Source organism: Harpia harpyja, chromosome 11 (assembly GCF_026419915.1).
Source record: "Harpia harpyja isolate bHarHar1 chromosome 11, bHarHar1 primary haplotype, whole genome shotgun sequence".
Taxonomy (NCBI): Eukaryota; Metazoa; Chordata; class Aves; order Accipitriformes; family Accipitridae; genus Harpia; species Harpia harpyja.
Genome location: NC_068950.1, coordinates 37,028,375 through 37,043,074, shown reverse-complemented (window position 1 = coordinate 37,043,074; position 14,700 = coordinate 37,028,375). Strand labels below are relative to the sequence as shown.

The 14,700-nt window shown below is 37.4% G+C and overlaps 1 protein-coding gene across 4 annotated transcripts in view; it reads left to right on the top strand.

Moving 5' to 3' along the window:
- Positions 1–14,700, top strand: part of SPATA6 (spermatogenesis associated 6) — a 46,042-nt gene that overhangs the window by 21,282 nt on the left and 10,060 nt on the right. For all 4 annotated transcript variants that reach the window (XM_052801314.1, XM_052801313.1, XM_052801312.1 and 1 more), the window contains 2 exons: positions 1,565–1,740; positions 10,996–11,095. In XM_052801314.1, the coding sequence (XP_052657274.1) occupies positions 1,565–1,740; positions 10,996–11,095 (276 nt within the window). The remainder of the gene's footprint in view (positions 1–1,564; positions 1,741–10,995; positions 11,096–14,700) is intronic.

The window sequence follows — 14,700 nt, the reverse complement described above, 5'->3', positions numbered from 1 at the left end:
TAAAAGCAAGAAAAGGGATGTTTTAAATCTGATCTAACCCAGTTTAGGCCTGCTGACAGATTATTTACAAATAGAAATGTGAAACTTAACACTCTATAAGATATTCATGTCTGTAGGTACAGAACTTGCTTCTCCTTAGCATTAACGCTTGTGACAAGGCTGTAGAAGAGCCTTTAAAGGCAGTTTGCATTTGCCTTCCCAGTTATTCTGAGAGCACACTTCATTCTGGAATTGTACCGAAAGGTAGCGCTGGTACAACTGGCAAGCCACTGTTCTGTTATTTTGCATCCTTCCTTTTTCAGATTTTACCTGCTTTGTGTAGTAAATGGATCTGAAGATTAATGTCAGGGTTCCTTTGGGTTTCGGTGTTTTTATTCTTTCCATCCTCATTTAGTTGTTTTTGCCTGAAGTACTGTAGAAATTGTGGGTTTAAGCACTTAATTATGTATGCCCTCTTAGATTTCCTAATGGCTAGGAAAAGTGATGATAACAGGGAGGAGGAAAGAAGGGGAATTATAAGGATAAACCTTGATATATGTTAAGCGCACTTTTGTCAGAGTCTAAACTTTTGTTACCAAGGATTGCAGTTTTGCGTACCATGTAAGTTTAACATATTTTGCCACTTCGGGTTTGTTCCACGGCTTTAAATGAGAAACTGAAAAGAAAATAGAGAATTTCTGCTAAGTATGCTAAATACATCTTTTTTTGTTGTGTTTTTTTTTTTAAATGATGGCTATTTTAAGGTCGTGTGATCTCCCCCATCCCTCTGCCCACCCCCAACAGGAAAGTAGATTTTAGGAGCAGTCATTGGAGAATGCAGATAGCTGAGCTACAGGTTAATTCATCATGTTCTTGATGACACTAATCACTTGTGATTCTCACAAAATTAGGGCTGAAGAGAATGTATCTTTTTCTTGCCAGAAATATTATATAGCTTTGTTTAAGAGGAGCTGTTTCCCAAAGCTGAGGAAAAAACCCTGCAACCTGATTATTGTTGGTCTGGTTTTGTTGTGGGTTTTGGTTTTTTCCCTCAGCTTTGAGAAACAGCTCCCATAACAATCCCCATGCCAGGTAAAAGTGGGTAACCCGTGGAGACGTTTTAGTGGTATGTTTCAGGTTAATAGGAACTACGGAAGGAGTAACTGGTATAGTGAAGAGTGAGCAGAAGATGAGTAGATGGGCCTGAGTTTTCCCTTGAGGAACAACAAATCATGAGGAAAAAAAAATCTAAGGTTTGTGTTGTTTAGACTCAGGCATCATTCTGAATCTGTGAGATTCCTGGGAAGGGTGAGCCTTGCAGTCAGAAAAGGTGATAGAAGGACTGTTACAGTAGACTTTGCCATAAGGTAATGTGTTAGATACCAGCACAGTCCTCTGACACTTGATTTAATTTAGACCAGGGCTCTTTCTATGAAATGAGGGTCCTTGTTCTTTCCCCAGCAGGCAGATACTCTTGCATGTATGTGCAACCTTTAACCTTTTGGTTTGAAAAATAAAAACATAAAAACTGTACATCTTGATATTCATAATAAAATGTAGCAAGGTTTGGTGGGGTTTTTTACAGGCAAAATCTACTCATGGAAAAGACTTTGACAGTTCTGATGTTTGCAATGAGGATGGCATCTCAGATCCACTCAACAGACAGTCCCATTCTGCTGCTTCATTAGAGCATTCAGCACCTCCAGCATTTCAGAAGCATTCTCTAAGTTCTGTGCTAAATCGATCTTCTCTAAGGGAAAGGTAATGACTTGGTTTTGTTTGTGAAATTCTGGAATTATTAACATGAGCAGATGCTAACAGTACTTGCATGACTATAGTTTGCGTGTTTGGAGGTATGCAGGCTGAAGAGACTGAAAAATCTTTCCCCAACAACTATGTTGTCATTTGACTTTTCCTCAGGTGCTGTGTTTGCCATCACCTCTCTGCTTAATGAATACAATCCTAACAATATGGCAATGAAAAGGATCTTTGACATCTTTGTTGCTAACCTTCTCTGAAACAATGAAGCCCCAGATTTCAGGCTGCCAATGTCCATCTAAAACAGAGAATACTTAAATAAATAAATAATCACTGTTTCAGAGGCGATTAGAATCTCAGGAACGTAAATATAGATACATGTCAAGTGGGCTTTATGGCAGGTACCTGGAAACCTTTATTCCTTCTGACTCTTGACTAGTATTTGTAAGCGCATACTTGTCACTGTGGTGTAGTCACATGTGAGACTAGTGTGTGTAACATGCTGGGGCTAGCTTTAATCTAGTCAGTGTATTATTTTCCAATCTTTCTGCTTTATTGACATCCTGAGATTTTTGTTGTGTTTGAGTTGAAGTGTGGGCCTCTGCAGCAATTGTAAGTATATTACTTGCTGTGTTTAAGTTAGTTTTCTTAGTAAGTCTCCACTGACCATGACGGGGTTGGGGTGGAGACAGTTTCTAATATCCCTTAGTTCAGTAGATTTCAATCCCTGGGTTAATTTTTGGGCAAACCTCACAGCTTGTGTGTCTCCTGAGGGTGGGATGGAAGAAATGTCAAAAAGCAACAGATATTTTTCATGCTTAAGTTCTCCAGTCCTTCAAGGAGAGCATTCCCTACATCCTGCTGAGTACAACATGTACTTGGTGCGCAATGCTTCTACTGTACATTCAGTTTAGTAAGTTACTAGATGGCTTTCTGGGAGCAGAAAAACAGTATACAAAGCTGGGCCTGAATAAGCAAATAACATAAAATAATTGGGAGAAGCTGAGAATCAAACTGATGTCCTGTCCTAAATGCTGAAGTGTTTACTGAGGCCCTGCTTGGAGGTGTACTTTGGTGGCTAGTTCACACTTGTTCCAGGTTGTTTCATCCTTGTTACCATTGGTACCTCAGTTGGTCAATGCTCACAGGGTGCGTTTTACAGCCTACACACAGTGTAATGCTTTTTTTCAAAATAGAAAAATTGTCTGTTTTTTTCTTTAAAAAGAAAAATGACAGATGGTGGGTGGGGATTGGATTTTTAATACTCATAAAGATCAAATTGGTGTTTTAACATCTTCCTCTGCTTGAAAACTTGCTTGTTTGTTGGTCTGTGTAATAGTATTTCTTGAGAACTGTTACACAGAGATGAGGATGTATCTGGGGTTTGGAGGGTGTTTCTTTGTCATCTTCTCTACCTCCCCACTCTCTTACTCTCTTCTGACAATGTTTGTGCATTAGTTACCCATGTCTGGGGAAGAGCTATTGTAATGGTGACTTTTAAATCTTTTTTTCAGCTGGATTCCTTTTGGGGAGGAGGGGGTAAATTTTAAAATGCCTTATATTTAAAGCTGACAGCGTCCCTTGTATTGATAGCAGGAAAGTCTTGTATGTTGTGAGCTGCTGTTACATGCATAGTAATTTAGTCATCTGCCAGTTAATCTTGAGCTTGTCTGAATGTTCTTGCTTTTTCTCTTTATGGGCCCCTCTGCAGAAGAGATTTGTGATCTTGTGAAATTATGTTTTTTCTTCCTATTAGAACAAATGTTCTCAGCTCTTTAGAGATGTTACATCTCTTTATGTTAAAGATGTAAACATTTACTTTTGTCATCAGAAAAAATTCAAAATGAGAAGGTAAAGGGCATAGTCTAAAAAATTTGATCTCTGTTTCATGCTGCTGAGATAACAATGGTTTTAGCTGACTGTAGACTGAGTTATACTTGGAATGACAAACATGGATCAGAGGTCAATGTTTGGAAATGCATGCAAACGCAGATTCATAGAATTCTCAGATCATAGAAATACAGAGAAAATCAGTACTACTGAAAGTAAATCAGTGTTAGTGTATTTGCAAGAATACAGAGTCTTATCTCACAGTATTTGGTGTTTATTTCCTCAATTTTATTTTGAATTACAAAGACAAAGAGCTTGGCATATCCAGGCTGGTTTTTTTAATGCTAGTCTATCCAGAGTCAATATGAAACTTGACTCCCCACTTCAACCTTTAGTTTCCTTTTTTCCCCCTTTTTTTTTTAAAGAAAAAAAAAGTAGTGTAGAGTGAATGTCTGCCTTCTTGAGAGTACTTCCTAGAGCTCTGCTGAATAGTTGTTAAGCCACTGCAGTACTTTTCAGTGATACAGAAATTGGAGTCTTGCATAAGGTCCTCTGAGCCCTTTTGTATCCTTTCTAGCAGTTTCCAGTCCCTTTCTGTAAGCCTGCTAGAGAGACTGCAAATCAATCCTCTCCCCTTTTCCAATGGGTTTGAGCCAGAAGCAGAACTGTAAATAGAGTTACTGTTGAACAAGGCAGCAAAGTTTTGAATATTTATTTTTCATACTTTATTTTTACATTTCTCATTATTTAGGTCACCTAAGGAAAGCATTTGCTGGTGTTGCAAACTGATAGTCAGCAGAGTGACATGGCCGTACAACTCCACTTCCCATTTTGATTCTAGCTCCTGTGCAGACCAATGGTACATACACACTCTTTAGTTCCTGCCTATGATGTGTGGCCAGCAGTGTGTCAATGCAGTTGACTTGCCCCCACAGTCTGTTTTTTTGTGCATAGATAAGTATCCTTTTGTGCATAGATAAGTATCCTGTGTGCTTTGTGAAAGAGCATTAGCACTATATTCTCTCAATGATGCTGCAGGAAAGCAAAATTCAAGTCCAGTCCTTGCTTTCATGATGCATATACATCCTCATGTACTCCTAGAAGATGGTGTTTTTCTTGGGGACTTAGAAGCTAAGCCTTCCTTGCAGCACTGAAACCTGTAGCAAAGTACCTTTCGTAAAGAAAAGGAGAAATAGTGAGATGGATTCTTAAGGTAATGGTGGAAGTCCTCTGAATGGAGCTATGTGCTGGCACAAGAGAAATCCTTTTCTCAAGAGACTACAGCAATCGCAGGAGTATTTGACTATTTCTGTTGTGTTGAGAGGCAAAGCTACTTCTCATGCATTTGGGATCAAAGAATTATTTTTCCTACTCTGGAAATGGCAGGCTTTTGCTTTTGTTTCCAGAGTGAAGTGCAACTCGATGTCTTTTTTTATGTTCTCCTAGTTATACTGCTGATATGTGATCTTCCCTACTATAAAATTTAACAAAAAATGAAGTTGTGTTTGAAGTAAGGCAGAGGTGAACTGTCTGGATCAGATGCCCTTCTGTAATATTCCTCTATTGGTTTACTACCATCTTTTTATATTAACTTTTTCCAAGTACTAGGGAAATACCAGCATTATATTACTAATGATAGATACAATGACAGATACTAATAGTTAGATATTAATGGAATACTAGATCCTACATGAAGTTCTTGAAAATTCCAGTTACCAGAAGCTTTGTCTTCAGTGATCTTGAAATGTGTCATCCCAGGATCTTGGGTACTAGTTTTGTTGCATAGCCAAATCCAGACACAGGTAGTTCACATAATATTTTAGAGAGTGGCATGCATCCGAAGACGGGGTTTACTTCTGTGAGAGTGTATGTTTAAGTTCTGAGAACTTTCTACTACAAAGTGGAACACTGAAAAATTTAGCAGACTTTTTAGAAAAAATGCTTGCTCTAGGGAGAGGCTGCGACTAGGTTTCCTGTCTATTTCTAGCCATTTAAAAGTCATTATTTCTGATTTTTTGGAATTTAGTTTGGTAGTAAGGTTGTTCTTGAATCTTTTGGGTTTATCAGTCTCACTTCTTGGGGAAGTTTACTTATTTTGCATTCTTTAAGTTAACTTCTGGAATCGCTCTTGAAGATCAGTTATTTCATACTATATTCTGCAAAACTGAGCAGTACCTAGACCTTGTTTCATGTTTTTGACCAACATCCGTGCTATTTGTCATCTTCAGTGGTTGATTTTGCCACAGCGGTAAGTGAATTTGAAATTGATTGCTGTCAAAGCCGTTTTGTGTATAAATTGATAAATTCAGAGAGGATAGAAGGTAATGGAAAAGCTTCCAAAGAGAATAAGGAAGTGCAGCCCGTTTATGAGATACTAATTATTTAGTACCAGAATGACTTCAACCTTTTGGAGGCAACTGCTCAGCTAGAGTATTGGCCTTCCTTGAAATCTCAGAAGCTGTCTGCCGCTTAAGTTTCACTTTTTACATGAGGATGATGCATCTTGCCACAGTTTTAAGGGCTAGATATGAAACTTAGGAGGGAAAAGAAACCATTTACTAATTTAAAAACTCAGCACTGAATGTATCTCTAGTGCTTCAAGGCCTAACTGTAAACAGGGCTTTTGAAAGTAAGAGAAACTATGTAGAAAGGATGAAAAATTTTTACTTTTTTTTTCATTTCTTACTGAGGAGGGAGAGCAAATGGATACATAGCTAAGCTGTCAGCTTCTGCTTCCAAATATTTAGGCTTCTGTGCTTTGATTTAAGGCCTTCTCTGTGTAATTGTTTCTGCTTCATAGTAGTATCCTGGCATTGTGAAAGCAGCCTGCTTCCTCCATTTCAAATATTGTGAGAATGTAAGAATTTTTATGTTGGTGTATTTTCGTAACAATTTAGGAACTGGTATGTACCAATATAGTCTCTAGAACACTTTTGCACAGCATCTACACTAAGGTTCGTAGCCATCAGTCATTTTAAGAAAAAGCAAACCAAAATTGTATCCTTTACTAAGTAGACCAGTAAAACTGTGAAGCGTAGCCTAGCCTTTCTATTGTGCCTCCATACAGACTAGTATACACGGAGAACCAAGTTCATCGTACTGAATTACCATTCATGTCCTCTTACATGAGAATAAAGCAACTTCTCCACTTACTGTGAATGCTGCATTAATGCCTACTTAGATATAAAATCTGTGAGATTTTTTTCTATTCCAGAATGAAATGTATTTGTTTTTCTTGAAAAATCTCTCGTTCCATGTATAAGTTCTTGCAGATTGTGGTTTTTTTCAGATTATACTTAGCTTTAAGAGTTCTTTCTCCCTCTTCTCCCAATTACAGTAGCGTTCTGTCCAATTGTGAATCTGGTACTACAGGACTTCATTGATTTCTGTCCTCTGATAGTTTGTCCTTGTGTGTGGTTTTGCTCAGCATGAAGTCTGTGTCTTTGAAGCTGATGAATTCTTCATGGAGGCCACATGCACTGAGTTGTTCACAAGGCTAGGAGGTGTGATGGTGGGGGAAGGGGTCATGATAGGCATTGCAAATATCCTGCAGTAGGCTTTTGCATTAATTCTACTGATATGAAATGTATTAGTATCTCCTGCTGAAATGTGATATTAACATTTTTGCTATGTGCAAGTAGATGATTGGATTGTCTGACATTTGAAAATTCCTATTTATTACAGCTCTCAAGTTTGCAAGCTGCTGTTTGACTAGAGTACATGGGTGGATGTATCCTGTTTGTATTTCTAATGGAGTATTTCATCCTAATAGATAAAATTATACATGAAAATAACTTTAATCTTTAGCACAAGATCTAGACTGCCTGCTTGGCTGCTTTTTTTTTTTTTTATATATCAAGGTAGATATTGTCTGTATGACCTTAAAAAAATCCTTATCTCATAAAAGAAAATAAATGCCTTTAGTCACATTACAAGGGAAAATGGTTCTGTTTCCTTGATCGGACTCGACACAACATCTTTGAAATTAATCTTGAGAAGTTCTCTGATTGATCTGGCTTTTTCTAGGTCACTGAGCTATATTTCCAAAGTGTTTATACAATCTATTGGAATCAATAAACAATTTAAACTGATGTAACTGCAGAATGTTTGCAAGTCCCAGGGAAAATTGGAAGTATGACAAAGAATACAGCTGTAGAAGTTTATTTCATTTATCAGGACAAACAGTCATTGAAATGAAATGACTTTCCTTTCAACATTGCAATATGATAGTGACACCTTAATCACATAAATAAGTAGCTAGTCATTTTACAAACTCGTTATTGGTGATTTTGTGCAAATGGAATCCCTTTATTTATACTCTAAGAAGCTGTGCTATAAAGCCAGTATTATAAAACATTTCCAATAGGAGAGTTAGAATATTATAAAAAGGTTTCACTTCAGATTATGGTTGTCACATTTCAGGCATGATTTTATTTTGAGTTTTGGTTGATGTAAATATTAACATTATGACTTTAAATGTGGATTAGACTCTATAGTTATTACTAAAATTAGACAATAACAATACTAGAAAAGCTAATTAAAAAGAAGCTGATACTGTTTTTAATCATACTTAAGATTTTTTTTTCCGGTAAATTAAGTTTGGGATATGTGTGAGTGGCTAACGTTTCTTATACCACAGCGCACACTAGTGGATTGATCAATAAAATCACCTGAAGAAAGAAATTTAATAGTTCTTGAATTAGGTACTTAAATCTTCTTCTTCTTCTTGCAGACATAGCCACGTATTTTCTAAATGAATACAGTAGCAAGCTGGGTTTTCTTTTTACCAAAAGCAAATACATTTATCTCCAAGGATATTTGTAAATTTAAGATTAATAACAATGATCTGAAATCTTACATACGAATTTCATAAAATTTATTTCCCAAAGGCAATCTATTCCAACTTCTCTTCTCAGTGCCAGCAACCTGGATGTTGGAAGAACAGCAGCTGCTGTATAAATAAGAGAAAATGCCATGACTTCATGGGTCTATCTTTTATTTGTCAAATGGGAAATGACTCACTCTTACTGCATCTAGGATGCAGATTTTTAAACATGCATTTCGGAGGTTCTTTAATATTAGTAAATGTTTGTAAATGCTAATGGGAAGTCATAAGATGATAGCACCACTCCAGCCCCTTTCCTTTACCTCTCTTCTTTAAAAAAAACAAACAAAACAAAAAAAAACAACCTTCCCCCCCCCCCCCCCCCCCCCCCAAAAACACTGCTAGTGACAGAGCACATGCATTGTAATGCAGAACATCAAATGGGATTTGACTGTTAGGGAAATGAATGTTTCTACCTGCTTAAGGGACTTAGACTTCTATTCCTTTAAAGGCAAAGCTTTCCTCCCCTAACAAAATTCACAAACCGTTTTGCTTTCTTTTAGAAAAAGTTATGTGAGAACTTTTAGTGCAACAGATCGTTAGATTCTAGTATGCAAAAGAATTGAACAGTATGGATTTGCCATATATGCTGTTGGGTTTGAAATTAATTGTAAATGTTCAGGATGCTAATACGAATGTTATAGCCAGCTTTGTGAAAATTCTTGCCTGTAATGATCCAAAGATAAACAATGCTAAATGTCATTAGAAATATGGAAAATACATCCCCCTGTAGATTATATGATTCATCCTTCTTATATTGTGTCATTTCTTGGCACCCTTTCTTGAAGAAAAATAGCAGCATTCAGAAATATGATGGTTTGATTTAAGGAAACTCATAAATAGGCTGAAAATATTGGGGATGCTTAGAACAGAGAGAGATATTTTGGAAAGGTAAGCAATAATAAGTGAGTCCAAATAAGTTGATTAGATACAAGAAAATAGAAGAAAGTTACTCAAAAGCAGAGAGCTGGTCACTTTCTACTTGTATTTCTCTCTCTGGTAGTAGATCCAAAAGATTGCAAAGTGCTCCCAGCCCTGCCTGTAACCTTCAAGGCAGCCTGGCATTTCCCTGGATCCTGCTTCCATTAATTTTAACATTGTCAAGCTACTTGTTTTGGGCTGAAGCTTTCTATGTGTACTTGGTTTCTTCTTTTTGGAAGGAGCTGCACAGTTCTTTAGCTGTATTGAAATTTCCGGAAGTTTGGTGCAGGTAAACTAATCCAGGCACGATCCAATTGGGGATTTCAGAGTGATAGACTGGATAACGCCCGGAACATGATAAATTGGAGAGAAGAGGGAAAGAAGGGCTTGCAGTCCCAGTTGCACAAACCCATCCAGAGCCCACTGTAGAATCTCAGGGTTCAGAGTCGTGATGTTTCTCCGCTGCATCAACTTTGCGAAGCCAACTATCAGAGCATGTCACTGTTTCTTGTGCTCCTAATCCACCAGAATATGGACGCCCAGTACTGCTGTTGGCAGTTGTTCCATTAGCTCAAATTGCAGTGGTATGGCTTGCCAGCTCGCAGTTTGCCTGGCGACCCGTATTAATATTAGGATGATACCGCATCATGAGGTTTTTATTCTCTTGGTGCAAAGTCAGGCTCTCAGAGGTTAGGAAACATTGAAATGAAGATGCACAATCTTGACTTGGTGCCCTGTTCCTATCCACTGTGATGAGATTGTGTCAGTAAACATTTCATAACTTTTCCCCAATAATTGTTTCCTTATGTTGATCTTTTTTTTTTTTTTTTTTAAATAATACATTTTTGAGTGTACTAACATGTGGAGCTTGGTGTGTAAATGATCCTATTCTTAAAATCTTAGTTGCTTCCCTTAACAGTCTAAGAATAACTATTGATATGAAATTTCTGTCAGCTTCTGATCTTGCTGAGAAGCATGAGGAGAGAGGGGTTTTTTGTCTCCCCAGTGGAAAAAAAAGTGCTGCAAAACATAAAAGGGTAAAATCCAAAAGTAGCTGTTGGTTTTAAGTCACTCATATCAAGCAAGCTACCTAGTTTTTAATGTAAAAAAGCAACTTAAAATGCAGTGCCGTCTTGTGAAATAAAGATTGTGAATTTGCAGGTTTTTAACTCCATGGGCTTTCCAATTTGCACACATTGGGGTTATCCTCCTGTTGATTTATTCCAGTGAAAAGAATTTCATGTGTGTAATACTTCCTTTAAAAAGAGCAAAATGATACCTGATCACTGGGAATAGAATAACTGTATAGCTTTTCTATTCTGTAGGGACAATACAAACATTACAGAAATATTACTCAAGCTACAAAATCATCCAACATTTTCTATGTTTTGCATCTTCTGTTGGTATCATGGATGCATATCGTTTACACGCTGCTTTGAAATGTTTCTTTACTCGTACCCCAGAGGAGAAAAAGAATAAAATCTGAACACTGTGTATGTTCCAAATAGAAGGAAGTAATGCATGCTTCATAATCTAAAAAAAAAAAAAAATCTGAGTCAAAAGCATGTTTGAGCTTTTCAAGAAAATATTTCTTCTGTTTGTTTTTCTTCTTCCTCTTGCAGATTTAGCTCTGGTTGGCCTTCACCAGCAAATGGAGATGAGATCCATAAAAGAGTGAAAAATATTTTAAGGACACACAGTGCTAGACAGCGTCTAATGTTTGTAAGTTTGACTGCAAACTAAATCCTTTCTTTTCTCCAAGATGGCTGAGGAAGAGAACTGTGCCTACAGTCTTGGATTTATTATAATGTTGTTCTTTGAGGCAACCCTGATTGTAGAAATATGGATTCAGTATATAAGCTGAACTGTTTCACACTGATTTCAGTAGCCTCCATTGTGTAGCCTTTACCTGGTATAGGTAACCCTCTCACGGGTTATTGAGGACAATTAAAGTTTTTTTTATACCTGGTTCTCCATTTCCAATTTGGGAAAAAAATATGCTACAGATCTGTAGAACATCAAGGCTTAACATGTTGTGCAGCTGCACATCAGCAGCTGCTTGTGTCCAGCTGTTTGTAGAGCTAATATTATTCTTCAGATGTGTGCTTTTTTCCCTTAATTACCTGGCTTTCAATGAACAGAGCCCTTTAATGAGATTATGCCCAGGATCAGAATATTTTGTCCTTGAGTCTGATGGAATTTTGAAGTATGGTTTTAGACAGATAAAAATTTTTCCTATTGTGATTTTCAGAAACCCAGTTGTGGCACAGGATCTCCCTGGCCAAAGCATTGTACAAACTGAATAACAAGGTTCTTCATCTGCAAAGAACCTAGGGTCTTAAGTGTGAGGTGAGGTAAAAGAAAGGTAAGATAAGAGGATATAAGGATGAAAGGTAGGTAAGATTAAGATTAGGAGCTCTGATGAAATTATTATTTTTGTCTGACAGTCTAACACACAAATGTCATTGATTGGTTAGAAGAGACATGAGTCCCTCAAAATGGAGAAAGACATCTTTTTTCCTTCAGTTTCTTCTCTTAGAAAAAGGAGTGTTGACAGAAATCTGCTTTTGAATGTTGCTGCAATTTTAAGTTACTACTGTCCCCAACCGTCTACCTTTCCCCTCTGATGTAATTTACTGTATCAGTGGAAAGTGTGATAAAGAGTGTGAGACCCCTGGCCTCCCCACCTCATACTTCAGCACGGGAATGGCAGGCGTAACACCACTGCTGCAAGATGTACTGAAGAACATCTGTCTTAGCTCTGAAGTATTTATTTATTTATTTATTTATTTATTTATTTATCTCCCCAAATTTAGCCATCCTGGGCAGCTCCTTGTGTTGCCTGCATGCTCTCTTAATCTGATTATTTTCTCATTTCTGTTCAATCTTCATTTTTGGTTTAGTTGTGCTGCTTTTTATTTTAAATTCCGAAAAACCTTTTCTTGTGTATACTAAGACCGTTTGATCTAGTTCATGCTGTACCTCCCTGAGTCTGTGTACAAACATTATGATCTTGTGAACTGCTGCCTCTCAAACAGAAGATGCCCATCGCATTTTTCTGTGTTTCAGCCACTCCAAAAGAGGTACAAATCATGTCAAATGCCTCTTTGATGTTTCAATGAACTTAAGATAACAAATTGGATTTCATGACGGTCCAGCACCTACATGTAATGAAAGTTTGCACATCCTGAACTATCTCCAGTGTTCCTTGACTACTTTCCTCGAACAGTAGACCATGACTTCACAATAAAAGACATACTAGTTTGTTAGGAGAGCTGAATGGCTGGTTACATGGTCTCTCCATAGAGTTGTAAAGACTATTAAATATAATAATGGGTAAAGGAGAATTTGATAATTTTCTTCCTATTTACTTATTTTACTTACATAATTTAAAACATTCTGCTCTAGAATGACTGACACATATGCTAGTATTCACTTGTTACTGCAGTGTTGCACAAATGCCCATGAATTTGCAAGCATGGTGTTAGATTCTTGAAGCATGGTGCTTTCTGTTAGCACACCTTGCCACCTCCAGTATCAAACACTTGCTGAATACTCACAGGGGATTAATCATCAGAGATGATGCTTTAATCTTTCCTCTCCTGTTGGAAAACCTCATGTTTCTGCCCTAAAAAATCTAGATATCAGGGTATTGGGTAAGATTTTTGAGTCTTTAATTACCAACCTGGTCAGAACAATGCTGGAAAAGGACCATTCTTCTCACTCCGTTTTCTTCCACTGAGCAAAAGGAATGGGAGGATGTTACAGAGAAGTCTCGTGGTTTGTTAATTGTGTACAGCTAACTTGTGAAAGCTGTGCTAACAGCAGCTGACCTGCTTAAAAAAAAAATAAAATCATCAGGTCTGCTTGCAGTTAGTACTGTAAAATACACCAGGATTGGTTGTGGTTCCTCAGATGGCCCCAAATCTAGGCTGTGTTGTTACGCAGTGGATGGATGAGGTAAATGGGTCATCCTGAAAGTGAGGGAATAGTAAAGCAAGTGCACTGGCAATGTGGTGAGTAGATTTTGGCTCGTCTGGATCCTCTTCCGAACTTTGAAAGGTTAAAAACTATCTCTTATTCTGTTTCATTCCAAAGAGCCTAATGGTAAATAACCGTTCCCAGAAGCATCCAGCTGTGTTTTCCAAAATTTCATTTCCATAGTGCTCTGTAAAAATAGTGTGACTGGAGCTCTCCTGCAGATTCCTTAGGGTGTCCACTGTAGCTTTCTGCTGAGACATTCTGACAGTATCATAATGTTTCCATCTTTTTTGGCTTTCCAGAACATAATTTGCCTCTGGCAAATGCTGCAGAGTTTTATTTACCACTGTACCCCCATTTCCTCTTCAGTGCTTTGTAGTCTGTGACTGCTGAAGGAAGAGAGTTTTCCTGTTTACAAACACATTTATTACCTTCTGTTTCACCACAATAGATTGTGTTGGGTTTTTCCTCATCCATATGCCTACTGTTCAGCTTGCTCTGCATCTTATTTCCATCTACCACTATATTTATTGTCTTTTCTCCCAGTTTTGTGTTACCAGCAAGTGTGATGATTATTTTTACTGCACAGTCTTTTTTTCCAGTTACTTCTTCTATAGCATGAAAAATGATTTTGTTTACTAATCCTTACAACAATTGGCTTCTGCTGAAAGATCACTTAGTATCACCTCTTAAGTAGTGTCTTTGCTCTTCAGAGTAGAGTGAACGTGACTGTGTGTGGTGGAATTCCTAGCATCCTGTCTCAGGTGAGCAACTGGCTCCCTTCACATGAGGTGTTTTGTTTCTTACTTACCTAAGAGGGCAAATATGGGTTAATTAATGTCTAGGTGGCATTTGGAAGGTCAGACTGCTTTCTAGCAACTCTTAAGAATACCACTGAAGGGTCATTAAGTCTATCATAGATACATTTTAAAGTTGGGTAAGCATGTTCTCAGCCCTGTATATGGAATCAAAGTATTCAGATGTGTAGAATGCTTCTGTCTGGCAAAATGCATTAAATGGATAACAATAGCTCATTATAAAAACTAATAAATAATAAGTTTTAGGTTCTTTTCCCCTCTTCTGCAAGAAACAAAAATAAGGCAGTGATCAGTAGGTTTCATAGTGTTTCACCAACGTGTTTGTTGGGGATTATTGAAGCTTGTGCTGTCTGCATAGTTCTCTAGATCTACACTGTCTAGAAATTCTTTCCAGTTTATTACCTGAAAATTATTAGCTGAATTGTACTGAACTTAATTAAAAGTGTTCATAAATGGCATTTGGCTCATTACACTTTGTCCCTTTCTCCCCCAAGACATGTAAGCACTTTAATAGTCTTCTGCTAAATG